The sequence below is a fragment of the Aegilops tauschii genome, chromosome 5 (genome assembly GCF_002575655.3).
Source record: "Aegilops tauschii subsp. strangulata cultivar AL8/78 chromosome 5, Aet v6.0, whole genome shotgun sequence".
NCBI lineage: Eukaryota > Viridiplantae > Streptophyta > Magnoliopsida > Poales > Poaceae > Aegilops > Aegilops tauschii.
In genome coordinates, this window is record NC_053039.3 from 6,276,363 (window position 1) to 6,291,520 (window position 15,158).

The following is a 15,158-nucleotide window of genomic DNA, read 5'->3' on the forward strand; positions in this document are numbered from 1 at the left end:
ATCCCCTTGCGGGCACGATGCAGTAAGGATGCCCTCCGGGGCAGGGCCCCCGGCGAAGGTTTCTTCCCTCGTTTGGAAACCCTTGTTTCCAAGTCTTCAGAGGCGGTCCTTTTCCTTCCTTGGGGGGAGGGAATTTCAGATTCTTCTCCTCGATTATCCTCCTTTGCGGAGACACTAATTCCCCCGGTTTGGATGAGTAATGCGTGAGGCCCGCTTTCGGCTTCTTTATTACTCCCTCTATCTTCCCCTGATGGCGCTCGATAAGGTGCGAGCTCAAGCATCCTGGCTAGTACAGGATCCGGTGAGCCTTCAGGAAGGGGGGCCGAACACCTGATCATCTTCGCCTTTCTTATCCAGTCCTGGCCAAGAGCAATTTTTTCAGAATGATGGTAGGACAAATGAAAAGACAGTGTGTTTGGCGCGGAAATACTTACATGGGTATCTCGACGATTGCAGTTTAGACCCGCATCCTCGGTGGTGTCCGGACACTTTATTCGTGATTCGAAGAACAATCCATACATCCCTTCGAGCGTCACGCCGAAGAATTGCTGAATAGTTCGCGGTCCTTCCGGGTTGAACTCCCACATACGGAGAGGTCGACATTGACATGGCAGGACCCGACGAACTAGCATGACTTGCATTACCTTGACAAGGCTGACATCTCTCTCGAGGAGATCTCGGATGCGATTCTGCAATATCGGCACGTCATTAACCGGCCCCCAGTCCAGCCCCTTGTTGACCCATGACGTCAGTTGTGGCGGGGGGGCCCGAATGGAAGGCGGGGACAACTACCCACTTAGTACATCGGGGAGCTGCGATGTAAAACCACTCCCGCTGCCATAAGTCGGACATCTCCGGGAAGGAACCCTTTGCCCATGGAGTATCGACGCCTTTGCTTATTATGGCACCTCCACATTCTACGTGTCGCCCATCGATCATCTTCGGCTTCACATTGAAGGTCTTGAGCCATAAGCCGAAGTGTGGGGTGATGCGGAGGAAGGCCTCACACACGACGATGAACGACGAGATGTGAAGGATGGAATCCGGAGCCAGATCATGGAAATCGAGCCCGTAATAGAACATAAGCCCTCTAACAAAGGGATCAAGGCTAAAGCCTAGCCCTCGGAGGAAGTGGGAAACGAATACGACACTCTCGTTGGGTTCGGGAGTGGGGATGACCTGCCCTTGAGCAGGCAGCCTGTGCGAGATTTCGGCGGCCAGATACCTGGCTTCTCTTAGCTTCTTGATGTCCTCCTCTGTGACGGAGGAGGCCATCCACCGGCCTTAAAGGTTGCATCCAGACATGATTGAAGGTCCGAAGCGCTTAGCCCGAGCCTTGGGTGTTGGAATTCGAGGTGGGGGAAGGGAAGGATCGAGCGCGAGAAGAAAAGGACAGGCCTTGGCCCCTTTATAAAGAGGGTGAATATCAAGCGTCCTCCGCGTGGCCGTTCGGAACTTGCCTAAAAATCGAGGAGTCATACCAACATGCACGATTGGGTTACCCATACCCGTATTGATGAGAATCCCATGATAAGGGGAACACGATCTCTGCTTTGACAAGACGTGCCAATAAAACCGCCTCGCAACACGTGCAGTGGCAGGCTGGGAAAAACGGTTCGTAATGACCGGACCACGGCAGGATGTCACGTTACATGAAGTTGTCAGCAGATTGGATTTGTGGAAATATTATACTCTCTACGGTGGTATGTGGAATTTGTTTTGCAGAGCCGGACACGATCCTTGTGTTCAAAATCTTCTATTGAGTATTCGGAGGAGGAACCCGCCTTGCAATGTCGAAGACAATCTGCGCCCCGGACTCATCGTCATTGAAGCCTGGTTCAGGGGCTACTGAGGGAGTCCTGGATTAGGGGGTCCTCGGACAGCCGGACTATATCCTTTGGCCGGACTGTTGGACTATGAAGATGCAAGATTGAAGACTTCGTCCCGTGTCCAGGTGGGACTCTCCTTTGCGTGGAAGGCAAGCTTGGCAATTCGGATATGTAGATCTCCTCCCTTGTAACCGACTCTGTGTAACCCTAGCCCCCTCCGGTGTCTATATAAACCGGAGGGTTTAGTCCGTAGGACAAGAACAATCATAATCATAGGCTAGCTTCTAGGGTTTATCCTCTACGATCTCGTGGTAGATCAACTCTTGTAATACTCATATCATCAAGATCAATCAAGCAGGAAGTAGGGTATTACCTCCATCGAGAGGGCCCGAACCTGGGTAAACATTGTGTCCCCCGCCTCCTGTTACCATCCGCCTTAGACGCATAGTTCGGGACCCCCTACCCGAGATCCGCCAGTTTTGACACCGACAGCGTTCTCTTCTCTTCTCAATGGCAGCTTTGCGCAGCCCCTCTTTCTTGAGAAATTGCCACTTTTCTTGCTTCTCCTTTGCCTTCTTCTCGGCCAACTCTTTCTTCATCTCCAACGACTTCAACAACATCGACTCGTTTGATTGCACCATGGCATCAGTCTTCTCCCTCAAGCTCGATGCTTCTTGCTCTCTCTTCATCTTCTCCTTAGTCTTCTTGTCGCCATCGGGCTTGTGCAAATTTCTTGGGCCATCATTGTCATCCTCATCTTCATCCATGTTTGTAAGTGAGCCTCTCTTTGGTGGGGATTCTTTGTCGATCAACTTCCACTTCTCACACTTTTGGAGCAACTCCCAATAATGCTCTAGTTTGAAGAATTTGCCTTCCGAAGCTTCCATGTCCTTGTATATATGTTGAGCAATCTTGTCCTACAAAATGTGAACAAAGTGATGCAATCATTTCCCATGATGCAAATATGATGATGCACAACTTGAACAAAGGCAAAAAACTCACATAGTCGGACTCCACGGTGCCACTTGGAGGTGCATTGCGTACTTGCTCCAAGCAAGCTGCCCAACGGCTGCATATTGGCTTGATATTCTCCCAACGCCCTTGAAGCGACCGAAATGTGCGTGGAGTCCTATTGGGATGCTTTGCCATAATGCGGAAGTATTGATCTTAGATCCTTTGCCAATATCTCTTGGCGGTTTGAGAAGTACCCGTGCATGCATCAAGAGACACCGCACTCCATGCTTTGATCAAAGCTTGATCTTCCAAGATCGTGTAGTTCTTCGATCTTATGCTTTTCCTAGTTTTTGTTTGTGATTGCTCATACGCTTCCGCTTCGATCTCCTCTAATTCGTCCTCACAACCATGATCATCCACGCCGCCCTCCGTTTCATTGTAGTCGAATGAGGCGAACGGGGCTTGATCAATGTCAACCGCGTTGGTGTCCAACAAGTTCACGAACTCGGTAGTTGCATTGTTTGAACCACCGCTATAGTGAACGATAACAAGTCACGAGCTATCGAGAATAATGGCGAAAATGAAAGGAAATCGCCATGACCGAGGACGCATACCTTCCGACCATTTTGTCGAACACCTCGCTTGCGGGGGGAGTGGCATCGTTGAACGGCATCGCCGGAGCACCTCTTTCCGGGATGGACTGAGAGGATGAAGAAGGTGGCTTCTTTGTAGCCGGAATCTTCATCCGCTTTACGCCCGCAACCTTGCCGACCTTCTCCTGCACCGGCCGGGATCGCGCTGCCGCGTTGGCGCCCGGAGCGCGGGCCATCGCGGCGGGGGCAGCCGGATTCCCGCCCTGCACAACCACGTTGCCCTGCCGCTTGCGGGGAGGCCCGGCGTTTGCTTGGGCGACGGCGGCGGGGCCAACAATGGCCGGCGACGAGATCCGCCCGAGGGGAAGGAGCGTGTGCGACCTCGACGGTGACGGGGGATAGCAGGGGGTCGTCCATGGCGGCGAGGGATGGCCGGGGAGGAAGCACCAGAGCCTGCGAAGGCGGGGCAATGGTGGCGGATGGTGGGGGAGTGGGAAACGGCGTGCGGAAATGTCCCTCCCACCAAATCTCGCTGCGGATAGGGGTTGAGCTCGGGTCGGCCTCCCAGCCCGTGAAACTAGAGGTTGGGGGAGAAGATTTGCCGCGCCCCGCAAAAATATTTGCGGGCCGGGGCGGGATGCGGGGTCTGCTAGAGTTGCTCTTATACATAGTAGTCTGCTACACTTGGGCACTGGGGCTGATAACTTAGTTAGGCTAATCATGGACCTCATCTACTCCACCATGTTAATGAAGGGTGCGCAGCATAGCAAAATCTTACTTTGATTATAAATTAGACCAATAATAAATTATAAATATAATGATACTTGCCAAACATCGGATTAAAAACTTCTTTCAAATACGGATGAAATGATATAACTTTTGTCACATATAACTCACATTTAGTTTGTCTAATCTGTGGCCAAATTTAATTTTTAAAATGCGTGTGCGCCTTACTAATTAGAATGGAGGGAGTATTCATTAGGCCAAACTTGGATACATTTTTTTCCATGTGTCGTGTGGGTGAGCTTACAAATCCTGCTTACCTAGTGGAAATTTCGGTGTTTGTCTATACAAAAAACCTTGAACCCTAGATTGCTAGCAATTAGGCAGTGCCCTTCCTTGTCACATGCTCAATTATCTACCACAGACGTGTTGACTTAAGTTATATCAATCTTGTTGAGTACCATTGATCTTCCCATTGTTGCGAGGAGGGGAATCCTAGTGCCTCAGCTCTGGCTAGCAGGTAGGTTTGGGTTTTTAGTCCTCGCAGAGGCAATTCTCAGACGGATGACTCTTCTTCTTGGAGTTAGTCTTCCGGACTCGATCCTCCTCAAATTTTTCCATAGGGATGGATTAGACGGAGCTTCGGCTTAAATTCCTACCAGTGGTAGTGAGGTTAGGGTTTCTCATCATGTGTATGCGATGACGAGATTTTCTCAGGTTCTTCAGATCGATTCAAGGGTTCAACGACGATGAATGCGACTTTAGTGGCATTGTTTCTTAGGGGCACATGCATGAAGAATTCCCACATGTTATCAACAAGGTCAGGCCGGATCCAATATGCGATCGGCAAAGACGGTGTGTCGAGTACTCATTCCGGTTGAGGCGGTGGTCGTTTGGTCGTCTAGGAACCTAAACGTAGTTTTTATTATGTTTGGGTTGGTTTGTACATCTGGTGAACCTTTATTGTAGATTTGGTACATTTTTCCAGAAAAAAAGAGAATTCTTATATATCTCCACTAGCTAGCTGATTTCTTTGCTCTTTTAGAAACAAAGCTAGTTTGTTTTTGTTTTGGATTACTGGAAATTAGTCGGTCATGTAATATGTTGAACGAAAATTATCAACTTGAGAACCAAATCTCCCCTCTTTAATGTATGATTGGATTTCTAATCTGAAAATTTCTTTAAGTGATGTTTGGTTAGCAGGTATTTTGACAGGTTAAGGCCCCCGCGTCGCTCAACACCAGCGACCCGGGTGGCGACGAACTCGACCGCTGCCGCCACCCTTCCCCTCCTAAACCCTTCTCCTGGCCGCCGCCAGAGAGAGCCGTAGGACAAGCCCTCAAGGCTCCAAAAAACGGTGGCGGTGGGGCCTTCCGCCTTCGTCTTTCTCCCGATGGCAGACTCGCAGCGGAGGCTCGGCACCATGGCAGCTCTGACACCATTGTGGATCCTGTGGATCCTTGTCTTTGTTTGGTGGTTGCGTTACAGCAATGGGTGATCATCCCCACACAGGTATAGCAAGGCAGGCTCCCTCCCCGTACCCCCACGCCCCCCACCCCCGAGCGGGGCGACCGGGGCGGCCCTCCCTCCCCTCGCTTGCCAGCCCCCACCTCCCACCCCACCTCCCGCCGGCTGGCGTGGCCCGGCGTTGCCCGTGCGGCGCCGTGGCGAGCCCGGCGGTGGCGGCCCTCTTCCTCTCCCCTTCGCGGTTCCCCGGCTCGGGCGGCGGTTTCCGGCGATGGTGCGCCTAGGCGGGCGGTGCTCCGGTGTAGATCGGGCGCAGATACGGCGGTGGCGCGGCCCTTTGGCGGCGGGGGTTGGCCGGCGGAGCCCTGCAGGCCCAGATCCGGGCCCTTTTGGGCCAGATCTGGGTCAGGGCGGGTTGGTCTGGCCTCCGGCGGGTCTCCTCCAGCTGGGCTGGCGGGATGCGGTCGTTGGGATCGGCGTCTCTGCGCTCTGTCGGTTGCAGCGCGGCAGCAGGAGCTTAACGGGCCCGATCTGGGCCCGGCTGGGCAGGGGGTCCGGCGTGCTCCCGCGCCTGCGTCCGGTCTGCTACGGCTTGTGCCAGTGGAGGTTGTCCCCTCCCACGTGGCTGTGGTGCTCCCGGCCCCTATCGGCGGTGGTCCCGTTTGGTTTGACCGGCCCCGCAGTGTCTGCGGTGGAGAGACGACGGTGGTGTCCTCGTGACTGTGGTGGCGCAGGTTGGTGGGCTGTTGGCGTGGTGGAGCCGCCGGTTGGTCCTAGGTTGTGGGTATGAGGGGTAGGGCGAAATCCCTCTCGGGTCCACCCGGCACCGACGCGGTGACGCCTGCGGGCGCCATCAACCTTCTTGAAGGGCGTCAGGAGTACCTCTCGCCCGCTTCCCTCCGTGTACTAGGAGAAATCCTAAGGTTCGTCCGGGCAGCAGCGTCGTCGTCGTCGCAGTCCTTCTTGAAGGTGTTGCTTGGTTCGCGGCGACTCGATGGCATTGGAGCGTGGTGGATGTTTCCGGTGGGCGCAGTGGTTGCGGGATGCTTCAGCTTTCGTTCATCCGGTGCTGCCGGCATTTCTTTCTCTTGCTTTTCTCTTGTTTTTTTGGTTGTGATTGTGCTGTTTGCTCCAGCGTTGAACTTCTGACTGTATTGAGTGGTTGCTATATTAATATAGCGAGGCGTTTCGGTATCATCCCCGCACGGGTAGGCCTCTACGAGACTGATTCGTTGCTGCCTCGCTAGATCTGGCTGGCCACAGACCGGGGCGGGACTGCCCAAGCAGATAGCCTACACACTTATCGATCAGTTTACATTTTAGGTACAAGAAGTGGCACTTAGGCGAATATTTTTACGGATGGCACTTACAAGTATTGACCGTTTCATGAACTCCATGAGGCGCTGCAACCAACGATCTGTAGTTCACCACATACGTAAACAAGTGGATGGGCATCGAAGGAGGGTGAAGCATCATTCTCAACAAAAAGAAGAAGACATCAGGTGTAGCATCAGCTTATCAAATCACCAAATCAACCCAATAATTTGTTATGGTGAAATTGAGTTATTGGGTTGGCCAGTTGCTAGATATGATGCCGGATAAGTTTTTCAAATCCACAGATCAAATTATCAATGCTTCCAAATGATAAATTTTGCATTGCATTTACAACATATTATGTAGAATCAATAACAGCTGGTCTTGATCTCACTGCCTTCTGTTGACCTCGCGGGCGTTTCGGTTCTGGTCTCCAACGGGTGCGCGGTGGCGCGCGTGGGGCATGCCGCCGCACCTGATGTATGGCTCCAGCCCGGACCATGGTGGTTCCTGGCCTCGGGCAATGCTCCTTTGCTCCTTGCCAACATGGTGCTCGGCAGGGCATGGTGGCATGCGTTCCGTCCGGTGGCCTGCGCTCGGTCGGCCGTTGATGGATCTGGCGCCTAGCTAGTGCTGAAGTTTGGTGTTGGTGGTCTCCGTAGGGTGCGGTTGGCTCCGGCGGCTTGTCGTGCTTCTTCGTCTCTCGAAGGGTTCGATGGTGGTGGTGGTCAGGTGCCGTCTTGTTGTAGGGATGTGCTCAAACTTCGGGTGAGAACCCTGCATCGACTACGTCAATGCCGGCGGCAACGACGTCTATGGACGTCATTTTCCTTGCAGGAGGTGCCGTTGTGGAGCTCCAGCACCTACAACTTTTGCTTTGTGGTCTCCGGGTGAAAACCTAAGATCAGGCAATGCCGGATCGGATGGCGCTGTTGTGTCCTCGGCAACACTACCTCCTCGGAGGCGTCATATTGGAGACCCAAACGACAGCTTCAGTTGCTGCATGTGGTTGAGGGTGGTCCGCGTGCTGCTGGTGGTGTGACCTGCTCAGGACTGATGGTGGTGTGTTCTTCTTCATGTGTTTCTCTTCGGCTATCCTACGTGTGGTCTCCGTCCTGCTGCTATGCATGCTCAAGACCCCGTTCTGTTGAGGCGAGCTTCGGGCTCTTGTTCTCATCTTGGTTCACCTTTGCTCAATGACGATGCAATGACGCCCCCCCCCCCCCTCCCGACTTGCTAATCGTCTTGAACTTCCGTGGCGGAGCTCTTAGTCAAGGTTCGTGTTAAGCTTTGGCACTCGTTGATTGTGGAAGCTCCTCCGTTGTGCCATGGGGTTTGATACGCACGCCGGTGCGGTGCGTTAGGCTCTTTGTAGTCTTGGTATTGTGATCCCTCGACGCACCCCTCATCTACCTGGTCCTGTTAGTCTAGGTCTTGCCTTATGTTGAGCGTCCTGTTCCTCTCTTCTTCTTGTAACGCTTGTTACTTATATGTTTTCGGCTCGGTTTTCTTTATAAACCGGGTCAATTTGTTAAGGTTTTCGATCCGGTTTTTCTTATAAACTGGATCACTCTTCTGTCATTATGGCCACTTTGAGCAATATATTCAGGTGGAGGGACTCCTCCGCGGGTGATTTTCAAAAAAAAAAAAACACGTCCAGGACAGACTGGGGAACTGGAAGATGATGCTGCTGTTTGCATATATTAGTCACCATGTGTACCAGCTGCCGCCCCATATTTGACTTTGTATGTACATGTGGTTGGGCATCTATATCCATCATCACATTAGTATATTTGTTTCTAGGGGGGCCATCATCATCATCATCCGGAGGTTGTGCATTTGATTAACTTGTTAGGGAGGCGAGCTGTTGCGCCTGCAGAAGAAGAGGTTACATAGAGCTCAAGCAGAATCTCTCCATCACACAACTCGTTCTCTCTTGGCCCATCCATCTAGATCCATCCATGGCGGCGATAGGCGGCCACCCTTACTCGCCAAGTGACCTGGAGCTCCCCGGTTTCGTGCCGCAGCAGCTTTCACCCATCGAACTCGTGGTGCCCCTCATAGGCACTTCTCTCTTGGTCATCACGGTGATCTGGCTTGTCTCCGGCCATGTCCTCAATAGTGGTAACTACTGCAAACACCAAACCTATCCTTCCATCATGTATGCGTACTATACATACTTCCTGCGTTTATTTTTACTCCACTAATAGGTTTGCCTTGAGTCAAATTTTGTAAAAGTTTATTGGACTCATATTAAAATTTATCAACATTTACAATACCAAATAAATATAATGCTATAAAAATATATTCCATGGTAATTCTAGCGATATTGATTTGATGAGGTGAATGTTAATTGGTACTCTTTTCTATATACTGGATTAAACTATAGAAAGTTTGACTTAAGACAAATCTAACACGTGAAGTAAAAAATAAACGGAGAGAGTGCTCCGTGCAAATTAACACGCCCATCGTCTCCTGATCTTCATATGTTGCAGGAAGACCCAGCAGACTATCAAAGGCGGACCGTTTGCTCATGTGCTGGTGGGCAATCACTGGGTTGACCCACCTAATCATCGAAGCACCCTTGCTCTTCACCCCAAATTACCTTACCAAGGAAAATCCCAGTTTTTTTGATGAAATATGTAAGTTCTTGCTGATTAATTATATCCTCCCACCGTATCCATTATCTTAAAATGATGATCTTAATTTTTGGTGTAACTAACTGCATGCATGCTACATCTTCAGGGAAAGAGTACAGCAAAGCTGACTCCAGATATGCCACCGGGGACACCACAACCACCGCGATCGAAGTCATTGCGGTTTTTCTACAAGGCCCTTTATCACTTTTTGCTGTGTAGGTCACCTTATTAAATTTAATCTTTGTTTTTTATTCCCGGCAAAACAACAAAGATTAAATTTTGCTTGATCTGTTAGTTTCTAGCTAGCTCGACGAATTTGTCAGACCACCAGAATGAATCCAGTTTTGTTTCTAAGGCTTCCTTTTGATTCATAGTATAGGAATATCATGAGAATAGGAAAACCATAGAAAGAGATATTATTTGGTTCATGATATATGATTTTTTTTTCATTGGGTCTAGACAAATGTTTTTCTTCCTTTGAAATACAAAGGATTGGTTCTATCATGTACAGGAATAATATTCTGTTCCTGTAAATCAAATGGCTTCAAAGAAATTTTTCCTACAAAATTCTTATCCTCTCAAATTCCTACAAAATTCTTGTAAACCAAAGGAGTCCTAAAATTCCAAGATGTAATAATCACATGGTTCTTGGTTGCATATACAGTTGAGTCCATCTTTAACAACATACATGAGAAAAAGTTCCCATTATTAGTTGATCTCATGCATGGCACCACCTCACCACACATGACACCACATCAAAGGTCCATTCAACATGCATGAAAAAAAATCCATTATATTATGCCACTTATATTCAAAATATTTTTTGACTACACAATAATCAACACAAATATATAATATTCATTTCTGGTTTAGTTTGTATATTATTAATACAACTATGCATGTGTCATATAATCAAATAACTGAAATATATTGCAATCGATTCACGCAGCAACGCAGTAGGTATTCTCTATTTTTTTTAAAGAAAAATAGCACGCCTCTCTATTTTCTAACACTGTGCTTTATAGATTTATAGTACTAGATTAGATAGATACCATTAATTGTAGATTTTATTTATTTTATCTTACCATAAATTTGCTTCTTGCAGTTACGCTATTGCTTCCAGAAAGTCCTACAACTACATTCTACAGTTCGGTGTATCTATGAGCCACCTCTACTCAATGTTGATTTTCTACATTACCGCCTACTTAGACGGCATGAACTTCTGTGCCAGTCCATTCTACTTCTGGACATATTTTGTTGGTGCAAACTCCCCATGGGTTGTGATTCCAACGTTGATAGCAATAAGGAGCTGGAAGTTGATAAGCCAAGCATCTCAGTCTTGCAAGGTGAATCAAGACTAAGTAAACCAACTCTTTGCCCTCGGCACCATAATTATTTGGGCAGTATGACACCTGCGCGGATGGGAACCACAATTTTACTATTTCTACACTGGTTGCGGTGATGTGTGTTCCATGATACAATGATTCCTATGTTTCAAACACAATTGCAATCGAAATAAATATTTTTACCTTTTTAAAGAGAGGATGGGTCCCTGAGGACTCGTTGCTTTATTAAATATGAAGCAGTTATGCAAAGAAACTTACATCATGACTCAAAGTGAATTAAAAACTACAAACTAGACCCTGACTTGGGCAAGAAGGACCCTGAATAGTGGATGCAGACTGCAATTAGGTCCCTACAAGCTCCCGAATGGAAACATTCTCACAACCACTGCGGATGGGAGCCCACACTACTACAGCAACATCTTGTAGCCGTCTGCTGACCAGTGACAGTTAGGGCGACTCTTGTCACTGGTAATACTTACCGCTCATGGGCAAAGGGATAGACGTGAATGGTAAGAACGCGGTCGTTTAGTGTAGTGTAGTGTAACTCCTATTGGTGTGAAGTGGTAGCGGCCAAATCTGTGTTGAGACATGGGCGTCCCCTTGATAACTGTGGTGTGGTCTTAGGTGGGAAGACGTCTCACAAATCTAGTGCCTTTTCGGCCTGGCATGGAGTAAAGACGGAGGTGGTTGTCGAATGATTCGTCATCAAGAGTTGATTGAAGACCACTTTATATCTTAGTAGTGACGAAATTGCGCCGTTACCATGTTTAAGGCATCATCTACTTGTCATTGCATTGATATTCGATGGCTAGCATTGACAAACATAATGAAAATCCTTATACATGCCGTCTTCGATCAGGCGTGGCAACGATGGCGTGAGGTTGTTTATCCATTTTTAAAGGTGTTGTTGCGGAAGTAGTACTCTTTTTACAGGGGAAGAAGTTGTACTTTAATTAGTCATAAGTGTTTACTTTAAATCTTGTAATAGTTCAGGCGTGGTTTATGTGTTATGTGCTCTTCTCAATAATTAATGAAAATAGATGGGAACATCACAATGATGCAGAGGCTAGGGTTTAACCTCCTTTCCAAAAACAAACTAGTGACGAGCACATGCAATTGCTCGTAGTTTTAATGTTCCGGGGGGGGTATCTAGAGAGGCATTCATAGCGTTGGTAATAGGGGGGTTGGTAATGGCTCCACACCCCTATTTCCTCCCCTCTTCATATCAATACCCCACCGCCAACCCTCTTCTCCCCATTGGACCTCAACCCCCCCCCCCCCCCCAAAAAAATCAAATCTCCATCTCGTTGCCCGCCATCGCCGGAGATTTTCGGTCAACCACCGCACGCCACACAACCTTGCAACTGAATAGTGGACGAGCTTGTTGGGTATCGTCAAGATCTTCTTCGTACACCGTCAGCCTCCTAGTCGAGATCCTTTTCCAATGGCTACGAGATTGATGATTCACCAATAGAAGAGGACGACATGTGGTCCATGTGGATTGAGGATGACTTCATGGGGATGGGTGGGAGACAATAATGCCTTGTTCGAGTAGCCACATCACCGTCGAGGCCCCAATTGAGGTCGTCTGCGTTGATGGGTTGGGCTCGCTGCCATCGGCACATATCCAGTAATGCTCGATGAGAAAATCGGCGTTGAGCCCTCTGTTGAGCCCGCGTGACAAGCCGACCAGTGGATATGCAATGGAGGGAGGCCACCGAGTGTGAGGTGGTCTCATACTTTGTCGCATTATCCGACTCCAATTACGGGGCCATGAGTCATGATGTCATCATCATCATCTCCTCCTCTGACCAACTAGGCACACGTTGTTTGTTTTAAATTATGTTTCATTAGGTCGATTAACTATGTATTGGTGGCTAATTACGTTGTCTTTTGATTTTGAACTATGCTCCTCAAATTGATTAACTCTAGTGTTTAATTACGTTTAGTGTTTTGTTAGTTATGTTAATAACATCCTCGTGAGGTCCTATGATGGCGATATGGGAAATTTCCTCAATTTTAGACCACATTTAGATTTTATAAATAGTTAAGAAGAAACATGATGCATGTAGATGTCTGAATTTTTCAAAGGAAATGTTTGACATTTTTCATTTATCTTTTCAAAGGAGATTGTGATAAAATTAAATACTTCAAACAACGCTCCGACCACCATGGCATGTCCAATCCGGCCATCCCTGCCATGGGCGCCAGACCGTCCACGCTATTGTAATCTCTCTCTAGTCTACCATCTTATGTCTAGTTTATTTGGTTACCCCGCGGCACTTACGGAGCCTCATGGGGGCCAAAGGGGGCCACAGCCCTCCCTTCCAAAAGCAAAACCTTCTCTTTAATTAGTACTACTAAGAATGTTGATCCAACGCATGAACATACATTTTTCCTCTCTAGCCCAATGCACAAATGCGCCTCTCATGCTCATGCCTCCCTTCACAAAATAGACAATTTTGCTCCCTGTCTTCAATGCAATTTGATCTCTAGGTTTTCCTCCCAAGATCTAATTCCCCAATAGCACTTTCCCCCATCTCGGCTGCTCCATCAAGGCTTTGATTGCCAACCGCTGCCGCGCCGCTCCTTGCTACTGCATCTGCATGTCACCAATGTTGCTTGCCCTTCCTATCATCTAGATATGCCTGCCATGCCGAGCGATATCGATCATCAACAACAGTTTGTTGTCTCATCTACATGTTGCTACTACCGTTACCTATCTCGTGATGTTGCAGTTCTGCATCTACACGGCTCAATGTGACGATTACAGATGAACTGAATGGCTGAACAATGAACTGTTGTCAAACAACTGATGGAGTGAAGAAGCAAAGAAAGGTGGTTTTGAATTTAGTTAAAGAAAATTGATTCTAAGACGCTCTGATGCTCATAAAATTTCAATTTCCATGTAAACCTAGTGCTTCCAGCGTAAATTGGATTGCACCTATTTTGATGCATATTTAGCTTTTAGTTTGAATTTGTCCCTCTCTTGGTTGCTTGTCACACTCCATCACTGCCCCGTGGTGCCTTATATGACACGTCCAGGTTACACATGTTCGACTCAACCACCTAACCCTCCGCTAATTATAAGTCCAATTATATCACTACTCGTACACATAATATTATTAAACACATATTTAAACATCTTGGAGTGGAGTACACCAGCAAGCAACTGGCGGTGCACGCGGCTGACTAGCAATCAGATCTAAACTATGAGCACTGATGTTGTCTTCCTGAGTGTTGGTTTGATTTTTCAGATGTTCTGCTCGATTGAATTTTGAGGCATTTTCTATGGCTATGAATCATTATCTTCACTTTCTTTTGTTTTTTGTATTGCAATTCATGTGCTCGTGGAAGTTGCAACGTTGCACAACCTGGGAGAGCACAGAAGTCCCTACACTGCAAAGAAGACCCCCTTGAATAAGACTACAATCAAGCCCCTAGGAGTATGAATAAAGCAATATACATGTAGTAGTTTTGAGTATGAATAAAGTTACATGCATTTCTAAGGAAAAATAGCTATCTTACTCACTTGAGTGTTGAAAAAACGTCTTCTATGCATGCGATTTTATGTTAGACAAGAAATTTAGTAGAGTGATAACTTCCACAACTAGTCCAAAATCAACATAAACAGTATTTTTGCTTGAAAAAACATATTTGAAAAAAGTTTTGTTAACCTATTTAAAGTCAATGTTCATGTGCCCTGAGAAAATTGTTCCGATGGCACATAACTTTTGTTTTGTATAACTATTCTTTATATTTGTATCATATTGCATTAAATGTGCTAACATACATGAACACATTTTATATGACTTAATAAAAGTATTCCCAAGATCAGACAAAATATTACGGAAAAAATTGCACATGCATATGAAATGAATGTTCTCAAACATTTAAAATAAATATTTTTAGTTATTTGAAAGACATTTTCCAAAAATATACTATGAGTAATTTAGATACACGAAGGCGATTTTGAAATACAGTATGATCATTGTTTAAATACACGGTGACATTGCCTAGGCACGTGATGAATATTCTCGAAAATATACTGCGAACAATTTTTCTACATACACGATAGCCATTTTTCATATACGTGAATACATTTTGGAAATAATGATGAATATTTTTTGAAAACACGATGAACTTTCTTAAAATGCATGATGAACATTTCTTAAAACACAATGAATTTTTTGTAATACACAATGGACATACTTTAGAAAAGTATGAACATTTTTTAATACATGATCAACATCTTTAGAAACACGCCAACATTTTGGAAACAATATGCATTTT

At 47.1% G+C, this 15,158-nt stretch overlaps 1 protein-coding gene across 1 annotated transcript; it reads left to right on the forward strand.

Annotated features, from left to right (window-relative positions):
- The first annotated feature begins 8,701 nt into the window (after positions 1 to 8,701).
- Positions 8,702 to 11,058, forward strand: LOC109759243 (probable 3-beta-hydroxysteroid-Delta(8),Delta(7)-isomerase). The gene is made up of 4 exons (XM_020318066.4): positions 8,702 to 9,004; positions 9,376 to 9,522; positions 9,626 to 9,734; positions 10,625 to 11,058. Exons 1-4 carry the CDS (start codon positions 8,842 to 8,844, stop codon positions 10,878 to 10,880), a joined length of 675 nt encoding a protein of 224 aa, XP_020173655.1. The 5' UTR covers positions 8,702 to 8,841; the 3' UTR covers positions 10,881 to 11,058.
- The last annotated feature ends 4,100 nt before the right edge of the window (positions 11,059 to 15,158 follow it).

Coding starts and splice junctions, on each gene's coding strand:
- LOC109759243 (XM_020318066.4), top strand. CDS start 8,842: ATGGCGGCGATAGGCGGCCACCCTTACTCGCCAAGTGACCTGGAGCTC. Junction 9,005..9,375: donor CGGCCATGTCCTCAATAGTG/GTAACTACTGCA, acceptor CATATGTTGCAG/GAAGACCCAGCAGACTATCA. Junction 9,735..10,624: donor CCTTTATCACTTTTTGCTGT/GTAGGTCACCTT, acceptor TGCTTCTTGCAG/TTACGCTATTGCTTCCAGAA.